The following is a 14456-nucleotide window of genomic DNA, read 5'->3' as shown; positions in this document are numbered from 1 at the left end:
AAGAGTTCCTTAGTCCAGTGAGCAAATTGCCAAACTCTTGTGTCATTCCTGGACCTTGGGCAGCCATAAGGAGCCTCTCTTGTTCTAGACCTTGTTCTAGACCTTGTACTTGACTATTGAGTTTTGATTGTGCTAGCCTTGCATCTATCTCCCCCTTAGTCTTGGTGACAGGTATGAGTAGGGGAGTAGGAATCTCAGGTCTTACAGCTTCAGGCAATGCTGGCAGTGGTATGTTGAGTTTTCCCATAATGGCTCCCAAAGCAACTGTATTATGCATTTGTAAATGCTTATGGGACTCCACTAGGGCCTGAATATCATGCTGCTGACTTTCCGCCAATGTGGTTAGAGCTCTGACTTGTGAAGATAAATCTGAGTTGGAAGCTTGAAGTGAAGAAATTTGATCTTGAAGTTCTTTTATTTGAGGAGTAGAGGTTGTGGAGACTGTTGTAGCGGAGAAGGACCCAAAATGTTCATCAACAGATTTTCTGACACCCTCCATGAGAATAAATGAAGGCTTATACCTAGAAGTATGCATTTGATTTAGCTTGACCCTGGTATCATTTGAATTTGTGATATGAGCTTGAACTTGATCAAACAGGGCCTTGAAAGAACTCTTCATATTTGACACTTCCTACTCTATGGAGGCCAGATTCATCCTTGACATTTGCTCAGTGAAAGACTGGAATTGATTCTTGATGTTCTTTTGAGAAGGCACAATGTCATCAATCTTTTCCTTGATCAGCTTCCTGATTTTATCTTCATGTCCAGTCAATTTTACTTCAAGGGCCTTTCCAAAGAGATGGAAAGCCTTGAGTTGAGCTTTGTACACATCCATGATGGCATCATAGACTTCAGGAGGAGTGAGAGATTTAGCATTGCTTCCCATGATAGTTATGTACTCCCTCCTGAATCTAGCCAAAACTTCATCCATTTCTGCCACATGGTCATCAGACAACTAGGCATCTACATTTCCATCTTCTTCAGCTTCATCTACTATCTTCTCCTTCTGTTGTTCAACCTCTTCATTGAAGCATAACAGTATAGCTTGATAGTCCTGGTTCCCCATGTCTGAAGTAAGCAGTTGCTGAGAAAGATTGGTCAAGCCTGAGATTTGATCTACCAACATGTCATCAACTGTAGAAGGCCGAGCTTCCATATCTTGTAGCCACTGAGCCATGACATGTGGTTGGTTGGACTGAGATGTGGAAGGCTGTTGAGAAATGTTCACATTTCCACCTGTGACTAAAGTCACAGTTTGACTCACAGATAGATCTATGGTTTTGACAGTTTGTTGTTCACCATATGTAGTAGGAACCTCCATTGGAATTGGAGAGGATTTGGCTGGGTTACTGTCATGTACACCAGCCTCAAACCTTTGTGCACCTTGCAGAGCACTGTCACATAAATGTGATGGACTTGCCTCTCCCATATCAGGGTCATTGGCAATTGTACTCCTAGCATCAACTGCCAAGGCAATTTCAGCTAGGGTTGTGAGGGGAGTTATCCCTTCTAGAGGAACCTCCAATTGAATTGGAGAGGATTTAAATAGCTCTCCCTCAAGAGTACTACCCTCAAACCTATTCATCTGTGAAGATGATTGTGCACATGAAGGTGCAAGAGTGACCATGGGGTCTTCAGTAAAAATTAATGAAACCCCCATGTTTTTGATGGTGTCATCAAGGTCTACCCCAGCTAGTAGCCTCTCACCATCTGAATGTTGGTTCTGGGTGGTGAGCACAGCTTCATGAACCATGTCACTTGAGTGTTAGTGCACTTGAGAATCAGATTCAAGTGCTCTATATGATGAAGAAATTTGAAAAATTAGAGAAGTTTGCTCAGTTGTGAGTGTTGGCAGCTCCCCCTGAATGGATGAGGGAGCTTCAAATGATGTGCTCTTAATGTGTGTACCATCCTTATTTCTTCTACCATACACTCTAGGTGCAGGTTATGCTGACTCAGTACAGGATGCATTGGGGTGAATTCTCTTTTCAATAAATACACCCTGTTGAGAGGATGCATCTAGTAACTGTTTACTCCCCATTTGTTCAACTGTGCCCTTTTGGGAGGACACAGAGGTGTTTTGAGTGGTCAGCTCAGGTATTTTACTCTTCTTTGGTCTCTTGACCAAGGGTGACTCTAGTTCTGTAAGAATTGTTTCACTCTCATTTACAACAGCAAGGGTTGGTTCCTTTCTCTTCTTTTTACTCACTTCAATCTTCTGAGAGACTAAAGTGGTTGGTTTGCTAACATCTAGTGGTTTAGAAGAAGGGGATGCAGCTTTGGAAAGTCCCTGTTGGTGTGCCTGTGTTTGTACTTCCACAGGCTCAGGAACCATAGCTGAATTAGCAATTTGAGGAGCCCTCATATCTGGCATAGGGTAAGGATAAGTCCTGAATCTCTCCAACATGAATGGAGTGATTCTAAGACTTACACTTACCTTATTCTTTGTAGTAAGTGAGCCAAATATTATTTTGGACACTTGCTTACAATTGCCAATTCTACTACTATCAATACCAGCTAACAAATATATGTCATTTACCCTATGAGCTAAAGTAGACATAACAAACCTTGGTAAAAAGATTTATTTACCTCTATTCTTCAAAGGCATAGTAAGCCTGGTAGCCAGCTCCTCCAGAATTAGAGCCCCAACATTCAGATGCCTGTTGTGAGTTATTGAGAACACCAGCTCTTGCACCACACTTGAGATATTGTCAAAGCCAGTTTTTCTGCAGGTGAACGCCCTCACTATAGAATCAAACACAAAGGACCATTCCTTCCTAAGGTTTGACCTGTTCAGGCTTGCCAAGTTGATTGAGCCACTGTAGTTGATGAAATCCATGAATTCACTCAGCTCATCTGCAGTTGGCATCTCTCCCTAGTTCTCAGTTGGTAATCCCAGGGCTGTATTCACATCAGCAGCTGAAAACTCAATTTCTTGGCCTCCAATTATGCATGTGACCACAATAGAAGTGACACTCTCTAGAACAACTGTCCTAGTTATAGCTGATGTCCAAAATTCATGAAGAACATCCAAATACAGCACAGGACTTGCAGTTAAAGCACCTGCAATATAAGATTCAGAAAGAAACTTCACAAACCCCTTGAAACTATCAGGGGCTTGGTTAGCATCAAGAAAAGCAATAAAATTGGTTCCCTTCTCTGGAATGATAGCTCTAACAATGTTTTGTGCCATTTTAGTGTTTAGAAGTAGTGGGTAAGAAAAGGTTTTGAGAAAGGAGCAAAACCGAGAGAGAAATCGCCTTTTGTCTGAAAGCTAGGTCACTTGAGATCTCGAAAAAGTGTAAGTACAGTATATGTATCGAGAAGTCTGGGTATTTATAGAAAAAGTAAAATACTTATCGAGAAGTCAAATAAATGTTTGATTTTAAACTTATCGAGAAGTAATTTTGAATTTGAAAGAGGTACAATCGATAAGTCATTTTATTAATTCTTTTCGAGAACTAAGAAATGATTTATCGAGAACTCTGATAAATGCCCAGTTTGTCCGAAAATGGACTAAAAATGATTCTAATTTATTTGAATTAAATCAAATTGAAATCAGAATAAATTTTCCGAAAGTATTTATCTAAAATAATTCATTGAATTAAATTATTTTAGTTCTGAGTTATTGATAAGTCTCAAAATATCCTTGTCGAGAACTCTGTGAATTAACACTATTAGAGAACTCTACATGGTCTTATCGATAAGTCATAATAGAGCTTATCGAGAAGTCATTCGAGAAGTCTGTAAATAGACTTATCGAGGACTCACTCGAGAACTCTAAAATGACTTGTCGATAAGTCATTTTGACTTATCAAGAACTCAGTACTCTATACCTTGAGTACTATTATTCTGCCTTGTGTTAATTTTACACATTAAAGATGTAAATCAACTAAGCAGTTTACTTAGAATTTGAAATATCTAAGTTAATTTTTGAGTTTTTAAAGAAAAATAAATATACAGAGACTCTGAAATATTTATAATTCATATTTCAGTTAATTTCCAACCAGAACACTAAGGGGCCGACCTCCCCATTTGCAAGGGTTGAGGCCGACCAGGAGGTCCTTAACATGGATGTCCTGGCCGGCCAGGAGCTCCAGGACGGAGTCTCATGGCCGACTAAAAGTCCTAGGGGAAGACCTCCCCGTTTGCACGAGTTGAGGCCGGCCAGGAGGTCCTTAACATGGAAGTCCCGGCCAACCAGGAGCACCTGAACGGAGTCTCCCGGCCAACCACGACTCCTAGGGGCCGACCTTACTACATGGAGGGCTCTGGCCGACCCGGACGTCCTGGGATGGCCATTGTTAGGGTTTGCTAGCATCTTTCGACCTATAAGTAACATTTGTAAAGGTTAAAAGGAGATCAACGCTCAGTTTTTAGTCTCGATTAGGACAGTTTAATGTTAACAATATTTAAATAACATGTGCAAAGGCCCATAGTGTGTATAATCTCACGATATAAATATATAAGTCGATGTAAATTTATAGATTACTCCCCACTTTACGATAAAACAACGATACCCATAAAGGATCGATACTCACTGAAGGGCCAAAAGTACCCCAAGTCGTGAATAGACCATTATAACTTCCATGAAAACTCAAGTAATTTTCCCGCAAATTGGGGTAAATGATATGGGTTGAAAATACACCCTAAAAATATAACAAATGTCACAATAATTACACTTGAAATCATGTCCGAAACTCAATACAAATCAGGTCGGTTAAGGCCTATCACTGACCGAAAACGGCTCAAGACTACAATGTCCATGAATGAAGGTTGTTCACGGACAAGGCCGTATTCCCAATACGGCTGAAGACTAAAGACTAAAGACGTGATGTACAACAAGAACTATAACTCCTACCAGGAAAGTTCTAGAAACCGTGGCCTTACCAAGAAAGTATTGCAGAATTATAAATTCTTTTAATTTATGTAAAAAAATTATTATCAAGTTGAGGATAAGACATTCATAATTTAAATAAAGTAATAATTTTTTGTTAATATATTACTATTAAATAATAATTTAATATTCTTATTATATCACGTTCCGAACATAGTATTTTTGGTATTGAACAAATCACCGAGTCTTGTTAGAAAATTACTATTTTCATTGGTAACACTACACTTTAAATTTTATATTCACGACACAACATAAACTGAAGAATGTTGGCCGTCGCATTAATTTTTTAACATATATAACAAAATATCGTATCAATAATAAATAATAATTTAATTTCTAACCTGAACAAATAATCAGTATTACTTTTTACAAAATAGAGTTAAAGCTAGCATGTGACTTCACGCACGAGTAATAAAACTAGTTAGATTTACCGGAAATGAATATACATTTAAATTTTAATTATTTTATTATGTGATTAAGACGCAAATACGTTTTTTTAATTTCTAATTATATAAAAGAAGCCCATTTTCCGTATCCTTTGTAGACAGTATAATCTCGTAAACTTCAATGACTCAAACTCATGTAAAATGTAATTATCATATTTATCACGGTTTTTGTTCTGTTGCACCGATTGCTTGTGTCCTTCAACTAAAAAAGTCTGTGATAGTGGGCGTGAGACTACACAATATTGTGACAAATTTTATGAGCACCCAGCACACTATATAAAAGAAAAAATATTTACTTCCAAATCTGATAATTTAGTATATCCTTTTTGCAAGTAAAAGAAGACGATAATACACAAAAATTTGGTAGTTTAATTGATTACAAATGTGTAGGACGTTTTTAGAATGTAATCTTTGTTCAATTTTTTCTCAGTAATATCTGTTCACTTGAGTATGAGAAATATAAAGAGTTGTTTTCTGAAATCAAGTAAAATTAGTACTGGAAATATTAAAATGGGCTATATACTAGTATTCTATTCACACTATGTACGTCCCATTTTTAATTTTAAAAATAGTTGCTGTTCTTAAATTCTCTATCTTACTGCTTACAATTTATGACATTTTAAAAGTTAAAACTACATATTTTGGGACAATACTCTTGTTTTCTCTCCGTGACTTGTGTCTCAGAACTAAAGAGATCCAAGTAAAAAAAGAACATAACAATGATTCAAAGAGCTGGTGCCTCTCTTCGCCATGCTTTGCATCAATCTTCAACTTTACATTCTTCCATTTGCAAGGTTAGTCAGTTGTTTTAACTACAATTTTACATATTTCTGTTTCATGCAAATACCAGATGGTGTTTGAGTTGTTAGAGTTCTGTTTATGAACATAGGGGGTGTAGCCTTGTGTTTCTCTTTACTAAAAGTTAATAATGTAATATGTGAGTATAGGTCAAAGCTAGGTACCTGACATCTTCTGTAGCTGCATCATTCAAAGGTGATGACACATCTACTCATTCAAGGTCAGTACACATTCACAAATTTATACTATAGTTATGGCTATTTACAATGTGTGTGTTTTTTTTTGCTTAAATCTATATCACATTTTGTTTATGAATTTTGTGATTAGCAGCCAACTTGACAATTTTGACTGGGATAATCTGGGATTTAGTTTAATGCCTGCTGATTATATGTACACGATGAAGTGTTCGCAAGGCGAGAATTTCACACGAGGACAACTCAGTCGTTATGGGAACATTGAATTGAGCCCTGCTGCTTGTGTTCTCAATTATGGACAGGCAAATCCTCTTATATTTTCAACTTAATTGTGGTAATGACTGTTTCATCCTTAAGGTTTTCTAATATCTGAAAAATCTGGCATAAAAACCAACAGGGATTGCTTGAAGGCGCCAAAGCCTTCAGGGGAGAGAATGGGCGCCTCCATTTATTCCGGCCTGACCAGAATGCAATTCGGATGCAAATTGGTGCAGAAAGAATGTGCATGCCTTGGCCTTCCTCACAACAATTTGTGGAAGCTTTGAAACAAATTGCTCTAGCTAACCGTCGTTGGGTGAAATTTCTTACCACATCTCGCGTAATTAAAATTTGTCATGAATTTTAAATTACATTTCATTCGAGCATTTTACTGTTGTCTCGTGTGTAGATTCCACCAACAGGAAAAGGTTCACTTTATATTAGGCCATTGCTCATTGGAAGTGGCGCTATACTTGGCGTTGCTCCTTCGCCTGAGTACACATTTCTCATATATGCTTCCCCTGTTGGCAACTATTTCAAGGTTAACATTTTCATCATTCCATATTTCTGTAATAGTAAAATATGCAAACATTCTTTTTCAATTCACAGATACCTAACAAATAGGATTATCAAATGTACAAATTTTGGGGAATTTTATGGTTTAATGGTTTATTTTGATGTCCAGGAGGGTACAGCAGCACTGAACTTATACATTGAGGAGCAATATCATCGCGCTTCGCGTGGTGGAGCTGGAGGCATTAAAGCTATTACAAACTACTCTCCAGTAATTTAAATTAGTTTTCACACACATCATATTTTTTTATGTTATTTGTCATATAAATATGTAGAAATTAGCTACATTCTTACGGCAATTTGGCTTGAAGAAGATTTATTTCCATAACTTGTATTTGAGCAACTAATATTTTGCTACCGGTTTGCAGGTTTTAAAAGCTCAAGCCAATGCAAAGAACAAAGGATTCTCTGATGTTTTATACCTTGACTCAAATAGTAAGACAAATATTGAGGAGGCCAGTTCTTCTAACGTTTTCATCGTTAAGGTATAGTTACTAATTTCTGGTGTATGCGTGTTCTTTTTTTTGGGGGATGAAAATAAGAATTGAGTCCTGAGTAATTTAAAGTTAGCAAGTTCTTTAATACTAGCAGATGGCTCGCCAGTTGTATATAATAAAAGGAAGAAAGCGACCAAAGAGTAAAGACAGACATCGGTAAAAGAAGAGTAATGTGAATGAGAGCTTTTTCAAATTTATTTCTTATTCCATAAATAAATCTTCAGATTTGTGGTTGAATAAACCCCTGGAAGTATACTTTCTTCACTTCCGTTGACTTTCATTTCCTAAAAAACTTGGGATGGGAGAAAGGTGTTGATGCTTAAATGTTTAGGTTATTCAAAGTACTACACTAATTAACTGCAGGGTAATGTGATATCCACGCCCGCTCCAAGTGGCACTATTCTTGAAGGGATTACCAGGAAAAGCATCATCGAGATTGCGAAGGATCTTGGATACCAAGTAACATTTTGCTTTTGGTGTCAAGCTGTTTCACCCCAAACTTTACCAAATTACTTGTATACGTCAATATATATAGATGATATGCACAATTTTGTAATTTATAAATGGAATTTGCATAGGTTGAAGAAAGGTGTGTTAAGGTGGAGGAACTAAACGATGCTGATGAAGTTTTCTGCACTGGAACTGCTGCAGGTGTTGCGCCAATAGGAAGCATTACCTACCAGGACAAAAGGTACATTCATATTTTTCACCACTAACCATTTGTTTGTGACTTTCTTCATAGTTAAATTTTAAACTCTAAAACTCGTGCTGACAACTTACAATGTTAGGATTAACTGATCACCATCTTTTATCCAGATCTTCATTTTTGCATACATATTTGAGGTTTCTTTGAAAGTTGTGAACTTTAAACTAAGCAGTGTAATTTAGAATTATCCCTACCTTGAGGCAATGTATATCCCTCTCCTCTTCGTAACATGATGAGTTTGATAGTTTGAGTTTTCTGAAATTATTCAAAATTCTGCAGTTAATCATAATAAAATTAACGACCTAATTCTGTATACACTTTGCAGGGTAAATTACAATATGGATGCCCAGCTTGTTTCTCAGAAATTATATTCCACACTTGTCGGGATTCAAAGAGGAGTTATCGAGGATAAATGGGGATGGATAGTAGAGATCGATTGACATAAAACCATTTTCCATGCTCTGTATATCAACAGAACATGTCATCAATAAATTGCATTGTAACTGACATACATTTTGTCATGTACTATATGGTACAACAACTGAATTGCAGTATACGTATCTTTTCAGAAATCAAACGTAACTGTAATTTACAAGACTTGATTGCTACCTATCATAACCTGATGTTAAAACTTCTTAAGTTGCATAACAGATGATGCATTACACACTAAAAAGAAAGAACCTTATTGAATCACAAATAAAACAATATTAGGTGATTTGATATATTTGACCCGAGTTGGAACTGTGGGAGGGGCGGTTTGCTACTATACAATCAGTCAGATAACTCGATTATTATGAGGCATTTTAAGAGTGACCCAAAACTAAATCCGTGCGGACTCGGCCCAAAGTGGATAATATCATACTAATGTGGAGTTAGGTCTGCTTAGCAAGCCTACCAAGTGGTACCAGAGCTATGGTTATAACGGTCCATAACAATCTCAGATGGGCTCCCAAAATGGATCTAGGAGGAGGTAGATGGGCTACTCAATATGGGCTCACGGGCCTTCCAGTATGGGCATAGGGAGAGTCAGGAAGCCAGACGGATTCCAGTATGGGTCCAGGGGGAGTAGATCACACAATCATGAGACAGATTCAACAGATGTCGAGCACGATGTGTGAAGGGGGAGATTGTTAGAAGTTGTCCCCCGATAACTCCATTAGTATGAGATCGTTTAGGAGTGACCCAAAACTAAATCCGTGTAGCCTCGGCCCAAAGCGGACAATATCATACTAATGTGGAGTTAGGTCTGCTTACAAGCTCAACATAACCTACACCACCGGAGTTTGAATTAGAAAATGTGACTTTTCACTGTATCATCGCAAATGTATAAGATCTAAAGTTGTTCACAATCAAAATCAATGTGTATCTTACATAAAAGTTGAACCACATCTCTAACAGACTGCAAAGATGTCCTGGGATGCGACTAGGCATCAGATGCAGTGATCAAAACTACTGTTAGTCGTTAGCATGTACTGATGTGAAAGTATACCGAATAGATTGGCATTGCCCATTCTTGAAGGAAGTTATTTGAGGGATAATTTTCAATATTCAATAATTATTTAATAGGGATATGTTTGCACTTAGATATTTCATTTTCCCTTGAACCGATCATAGAACTTGTAATCAGTTCACTACGTAAGAAGTAAGAGCAATTTCGTTGGACAGGTCACAACAACTTGAGGCGAGTCCCAAACTATAACCATGTAAAGGTAGATTTTGTTAAGTAACCGGCCGCTCTAAAACTTTAAGGTATCAAACAAAGGTCCTAATAGAATTTTATGCTCTTAAAACTACACTCAATCGTACGATAGTTTTGGTACCGATTTACCCGACAACATAAATAACCAATCCCAATACCAATAATTAAATTAAACAAATGGGGGTTAAAAGACTTGAACCTGAGTATCTCCATAAAATGAGTTTCTGATATCATGATAAAGTATAAAGAGAAGAGAAAAGTCTGATTTTATTATAATATGACTTATTTTCGATTATAATAGAAGAGGGACTTATATAGCTAAAAACCAAATAATAATAAAGAAGACATCTTAACAAGGAAACTATTATAATAATGAAATAATATATGTTAACATCCCACTCAAACTCGTGATGATGAATCGACAGTTTGCTAAACAGGAAACGGAGCCACATAACCAAATAATTCAAAACTACAACTCAGAAAATAAGAGTATTGTAAAGCATAATATCACGTAATATGTAACAGAGGTAATATAACTCAACATAGAAAACAAACAAGTAAATAATATAATCTATAAACTCAGGAATCCTATAAATTTAAGATTGATTGAATATAAAAAATCAAAACATGGATTTAAAGTGTTAAGTCCATAACAGGGTCACGAGAAATAGTTCATTAACATGTTCAAACCTTCTTGAAGAATAAAATATCAAAGGACTACTAGTGGAAAGGAAATGTATTGGTTTGATTATTGAAGATCAAAGGGTTTCAGTGGATGAAGCAATGAAGAATCTACAGGGAGTATTAATTCAAATTTATATAGTGATTGAGTCGATTCAATTCAGTGTTAGTCGTTTGTGAACTAGACCAGTGAACTAAGCGTCAACACATCAGAAAAGAATTAACTTGATCATTCAGAAGAAAACAGATTGATACATAAGAGAGTAAAATGTAGACTGCAGAGGATAGGGCTATTTTGATCAAATGTCTAGAAAATCACTAAGTCATATTTGAATCTAGTAGGTGCCACTTACACCCTGATTTATGATCATGACGCCACTAGAGTTTCTTCTATAGATTTGGCCAAGGAAATAATAGACTAGTGGTGCCACCGTTGGTGATCTACTCTAGGCGTCACCCTACCTAATAAAAGATTTTTCCTAATTCATTTCATAGGAGAGGAAAATGGCGCCACCAAATGGATCACACTCCTGGAACCATTTGATGAAGAAAGGAAATATTTTAAGTAACATTACTCTAGGAGCCACCACCTCAGCGTATCCCTTGGGTGCCACTTGAAGCAAATTGATTTGAGTAAGTCTATTGATCACTTTAAGCGCAACTACTCAAATACATTGTAGGTGCCACTTCATGCCTTAGGTAATTTGTTGATTACAGCAGCACAAGCTAATTAGTATGACTGTAATGAGGCCAAGTAATAAGGAAAGGTCTACACAAAAACAATAGTATACATTAACTCTACTCATTAATCTTCCTCAACAACCTCCTGCAAAATATGAGAGCTCCATTAAAGATCAAATTTATTAAGCTTGTATTATGTACCGTTACACTGTCGAAATTATTGTGCAGAATCTTAAATTGATTAGAGTAGCAAACTCAAGGTGTATATTAATAAAATGATATATTCCTTGAACTATTTTATGCTTATTTTGATTCCGCACTTTAAAAGAAGAACTTGCAAAGAATCGAAATAAAATGAAGATATCATATTCAACCCCCCTTTTACGATACTTTAGGACTAATAATTGGTATCAGAGGTTGTTGATTGACATATAATCAAGATCCGAAGAAAGAAAACAAAACAAACAAGTTCTTGAAAAGTTTCTTGAAATTTTTTAATTTTCAAAATTCTCAATCTCGAAAAGAAGCTCTCACAAAGTTTTCTATGACACAAGTATCTCTCACACTTGAATTTCAAGATAATGAACTCACTGGTAAAGAGGGAGTTGGTGAGAGGTTTTCCATATATGAAATTCTGTCAAGAAGGATTTTGTGAAACATGTGAAAAAGGGAAGTCAAAGAAAGCGCAATTCTTTCAAAATGTATTTAGGAATGAACTTGGACTTAACCATGCCTTTCTGCTTCTCATGAACTAGGCCTTTTAAAAATTTAGACCATCTTTCGGTAGTTACATTCTATAAAGAGAGCATAGAAACAAGGTATTCAAGTTCTTGCCAGGATTTGTTCAGCATTTGTTTCTGAGACACTCTTAGCCTTTTTCCTGAATTAAAAAACTACATCATATTTTCTTTGGGCTTGTTGCCATTAAAATTGTCAAGAATAATCTGAACACAATTATCTTCTGAAGATCCTGAAATTTAATATTTTCACCTATTCCAGTAGTGAATTTGTATCTTTTATCTTCAAGGCATCTCCATTGTAAACTCCAGCTTTCTTGTAACCAAGACCTCTTCTCTGACCAGATTCTCTAGATTGAGATCCTCCACTGTAGATATTTTTGATAATTCCAGTATCTCTATCAGAAGCAGGAGTCTTGTTTTTCCATGGAAACTTCTTTTTATCTTCAAATTCCGAAGCCAGTTTATCCACCAGTTCAGGAGTAACATATCAGTTAACATAATCATACCACCTTTTATCCATTCCAACTTCATTGTACATGATGTATTCAGTGTCCTTATGTCTTTTGAAATGAGGCTTAGATGGCTTAGGTATCCTCTTGAACCTTGGTATGTCAGATATTGATCTTCTTGCAACATGAGTTTTATCAGAGGTTAACTTGACAATGACATCATCTTTTAATTTCGTGATCTTAACATGAACAATATCAGTGGTTGAGACATGCCTTATGATAGTTTCTTTAACTTGAGTAATGTCTGTAATAACCCCAAATTTTGTAAATATTTGAAACCCTGATGAATTGTAAATTTTGCTAATTTTGATGATTGTGAAATATTATCAGGAAACCATATATAAGAGTTATTTTATGGAAATTCTGAGTATATATTAGTATTCCGTAGTGAATTTGAGTGTATGTAAAAGTCGTCAGATGTTGAAAACGAGCACTTTGATTTTTTTTCGAAAATCCACCAGACACCGAAAGAATTAAGTATATAAAGTGTTAAGATCAAAGGAAATAAATTAAAGCATTAAAAAAGAGGATCACTAAAGAAATTAAAGATATTAAGAATTTCTTAGGCAAACCCTAATGATAAGAGCACGGATATGTTCCCTCAAACGATCAACGAGAATTAGAGTTAAGCAAACCGTAAAATAAATAAGCGATCAAGGAACAAGCTTATGCAAGTAACAAGAGAGATTAACCAAGCGATTAACAATAATTAAGATGACTAAAATAAGGTGACATCATCGTAAATCATAATATAACATAATATGTAATCGAGAAAATATAACTCAACAAGAAATAAAAACAGATAAATAATATTAAACAGTGAAGCACAGGAATCCTGAAGGTGAAAAATGGATAAATACAAAGAATCATAAGATGGAATTAATGCTCTAAGTCCATAACCAGGTCATGGGAAGAAGTTCATTAATATGTTCAAGCCTCTATGAAGAATAAAATATCGAAGGACTTCCAGTATCAGTGAAATGATTTGATTTGAAGTATTAAAGATCTGGGGTTCAGTGATTGAAGCAATGAATAATCAACCAAGATGTATCAGTTCAAAATTGCAAAGGAAATTGAAGTAAATCAATTCATGTTAGTTGTTTGTGAACCAGACCAGTGCACCAAGCATCAACATATCAGAAATGATTTAATTCAGTTATACATAAGAATTGTTATTGATACAATGACTAAAGTTCAAAGTGTAGTTCAATTGTTCCTTCCATGACATGTTACCTGATTAAATGATATCTGATACCGATGTGTTTTGTGAGAGAGTGTTGAAATGGATTTCTTGTCATAACTATGGCACTTTGATTATCATGATAAATTAAGAATTTTTGAATAAGACAATCCATAGTCCAAAAGCTAATTTCTCATCCAAAGAATCTGAGCACAGCACTTGCCCACAACAATATATTCAGCTTCAGCTGTAGAAGTAGAAATTAATTATTTTTTCTTTCTTCGCCATGTAACAAGTATTCCACCCAAATACTGACAGCCACATGAGGTACTCTTTCTGTCAATTTTGTATCCTGCAAAATCAGAATCTGAGAAGCCTATCAGATTAAAGTATGATTCTCTTGTACACCACAAACCAAGAGATTGAGTTCCTTTTAAGTATCTCAGTATTCTTTAGGCAGTAACCAAATGAGGTTCTCTAGGCTTTGCCTAAAATCTTGCACACAAACAGGTTGCATACATAATATCTAGTCTACATGCAGTTAGATACAGTAATGAACCAATCATACCTCTGTAAGCAGTGATGTCAATCTCATTA

At 35.9% G+C, this 14456-nt stretch overlaps 1 protein-coding gene across 2 annotated transcripts; it reads left to right on the top strand.

Moving 5' to 3' along the window:
- Window positions 1-5934: 5934 nt before the first annotated feature.
- On the top strand, window positions 5935-8964 carry LOC141663965 (branched-chain amino acid aminotransferase 1, mitochondrial-like). 2 transcript variants are annotated; one of them, XM_074469813.1, is made up of 10 exons: window positions 5935-6137; window positions 6291-6361; window positions 6469-6637; window positions 6733-6909; window positions 7003-7134; window positions 7279-7377; window positions 7535-7651; window positions 8027-8122; window positions 8242-8354; window positions 8695-8964. In XM_074469813.1, the coding sequence occupies exons 1-10, from the start codon at window positions 6063-6065 to the stop codon at window positions 8807-8809; spliced, it is 1164 nt and encodes a 387-aa protein (XP_074325914.1). In that variant the 5' UTR covers window positions 5935-6062; the 3' UTR covers window positions 8810-8964. The 2 variants fall into 2 exon arrangements, with proteins under 2 accessions (XP_074325914.1, XP_074325922.1); XM_074469821.1 differs by having other exon boundaries at window positions 5939-6137; window positions 6472-6637.
- The last annotated feature ends 5492 nt before the right edge of the window (window positions 8965-14456 follow it).

The sequence above is a fragment of the Apium graveolens genome, chromosome 1 (assembly GCF_009905375.1).
Source record: "Apium graveolens cultivar Ventura chromosome 1, ASM990537v1, whole genome shotgun sequence".
Classification (NCBI taxonomy): domain Eukaryota; kingdom Viridiplantae; phylum Streptophyta; class Magnoliopsida; order Apiales; family Apiaceae; genus Apium; species Apium graveolens.
The sequence above is the reverse complement of the archived record's forward strand: the minus strand, read 5'-3'. Positions and strand labels throughout refer to the sequence as shown.

Excerpts from the sequence above, each read along its gene's own strand:
- LOC141663965 (XM_074469813.1), top strand. The coding sequence starts at position 6,063 with ATGATTCAAAGAGCTGGTGCCTCTCTTCGCCATGCTTTGCATCAATCT. Across the intron at positions 7,135-7,278 it reads CTGTTGGCAACTATTTCAAG|GAGGGTACAGCAGCACTGAA; the intron begins GTTAACATTTTC and ends TTTGATGTCCAG. Across the intron at positions 8,355-8,694 it reads ATTACCTACCAGGACAAAAG|GGTAAATTACAATATGGATG; the intron begins GTACATTCATAT and ends TACACTTTGCAG.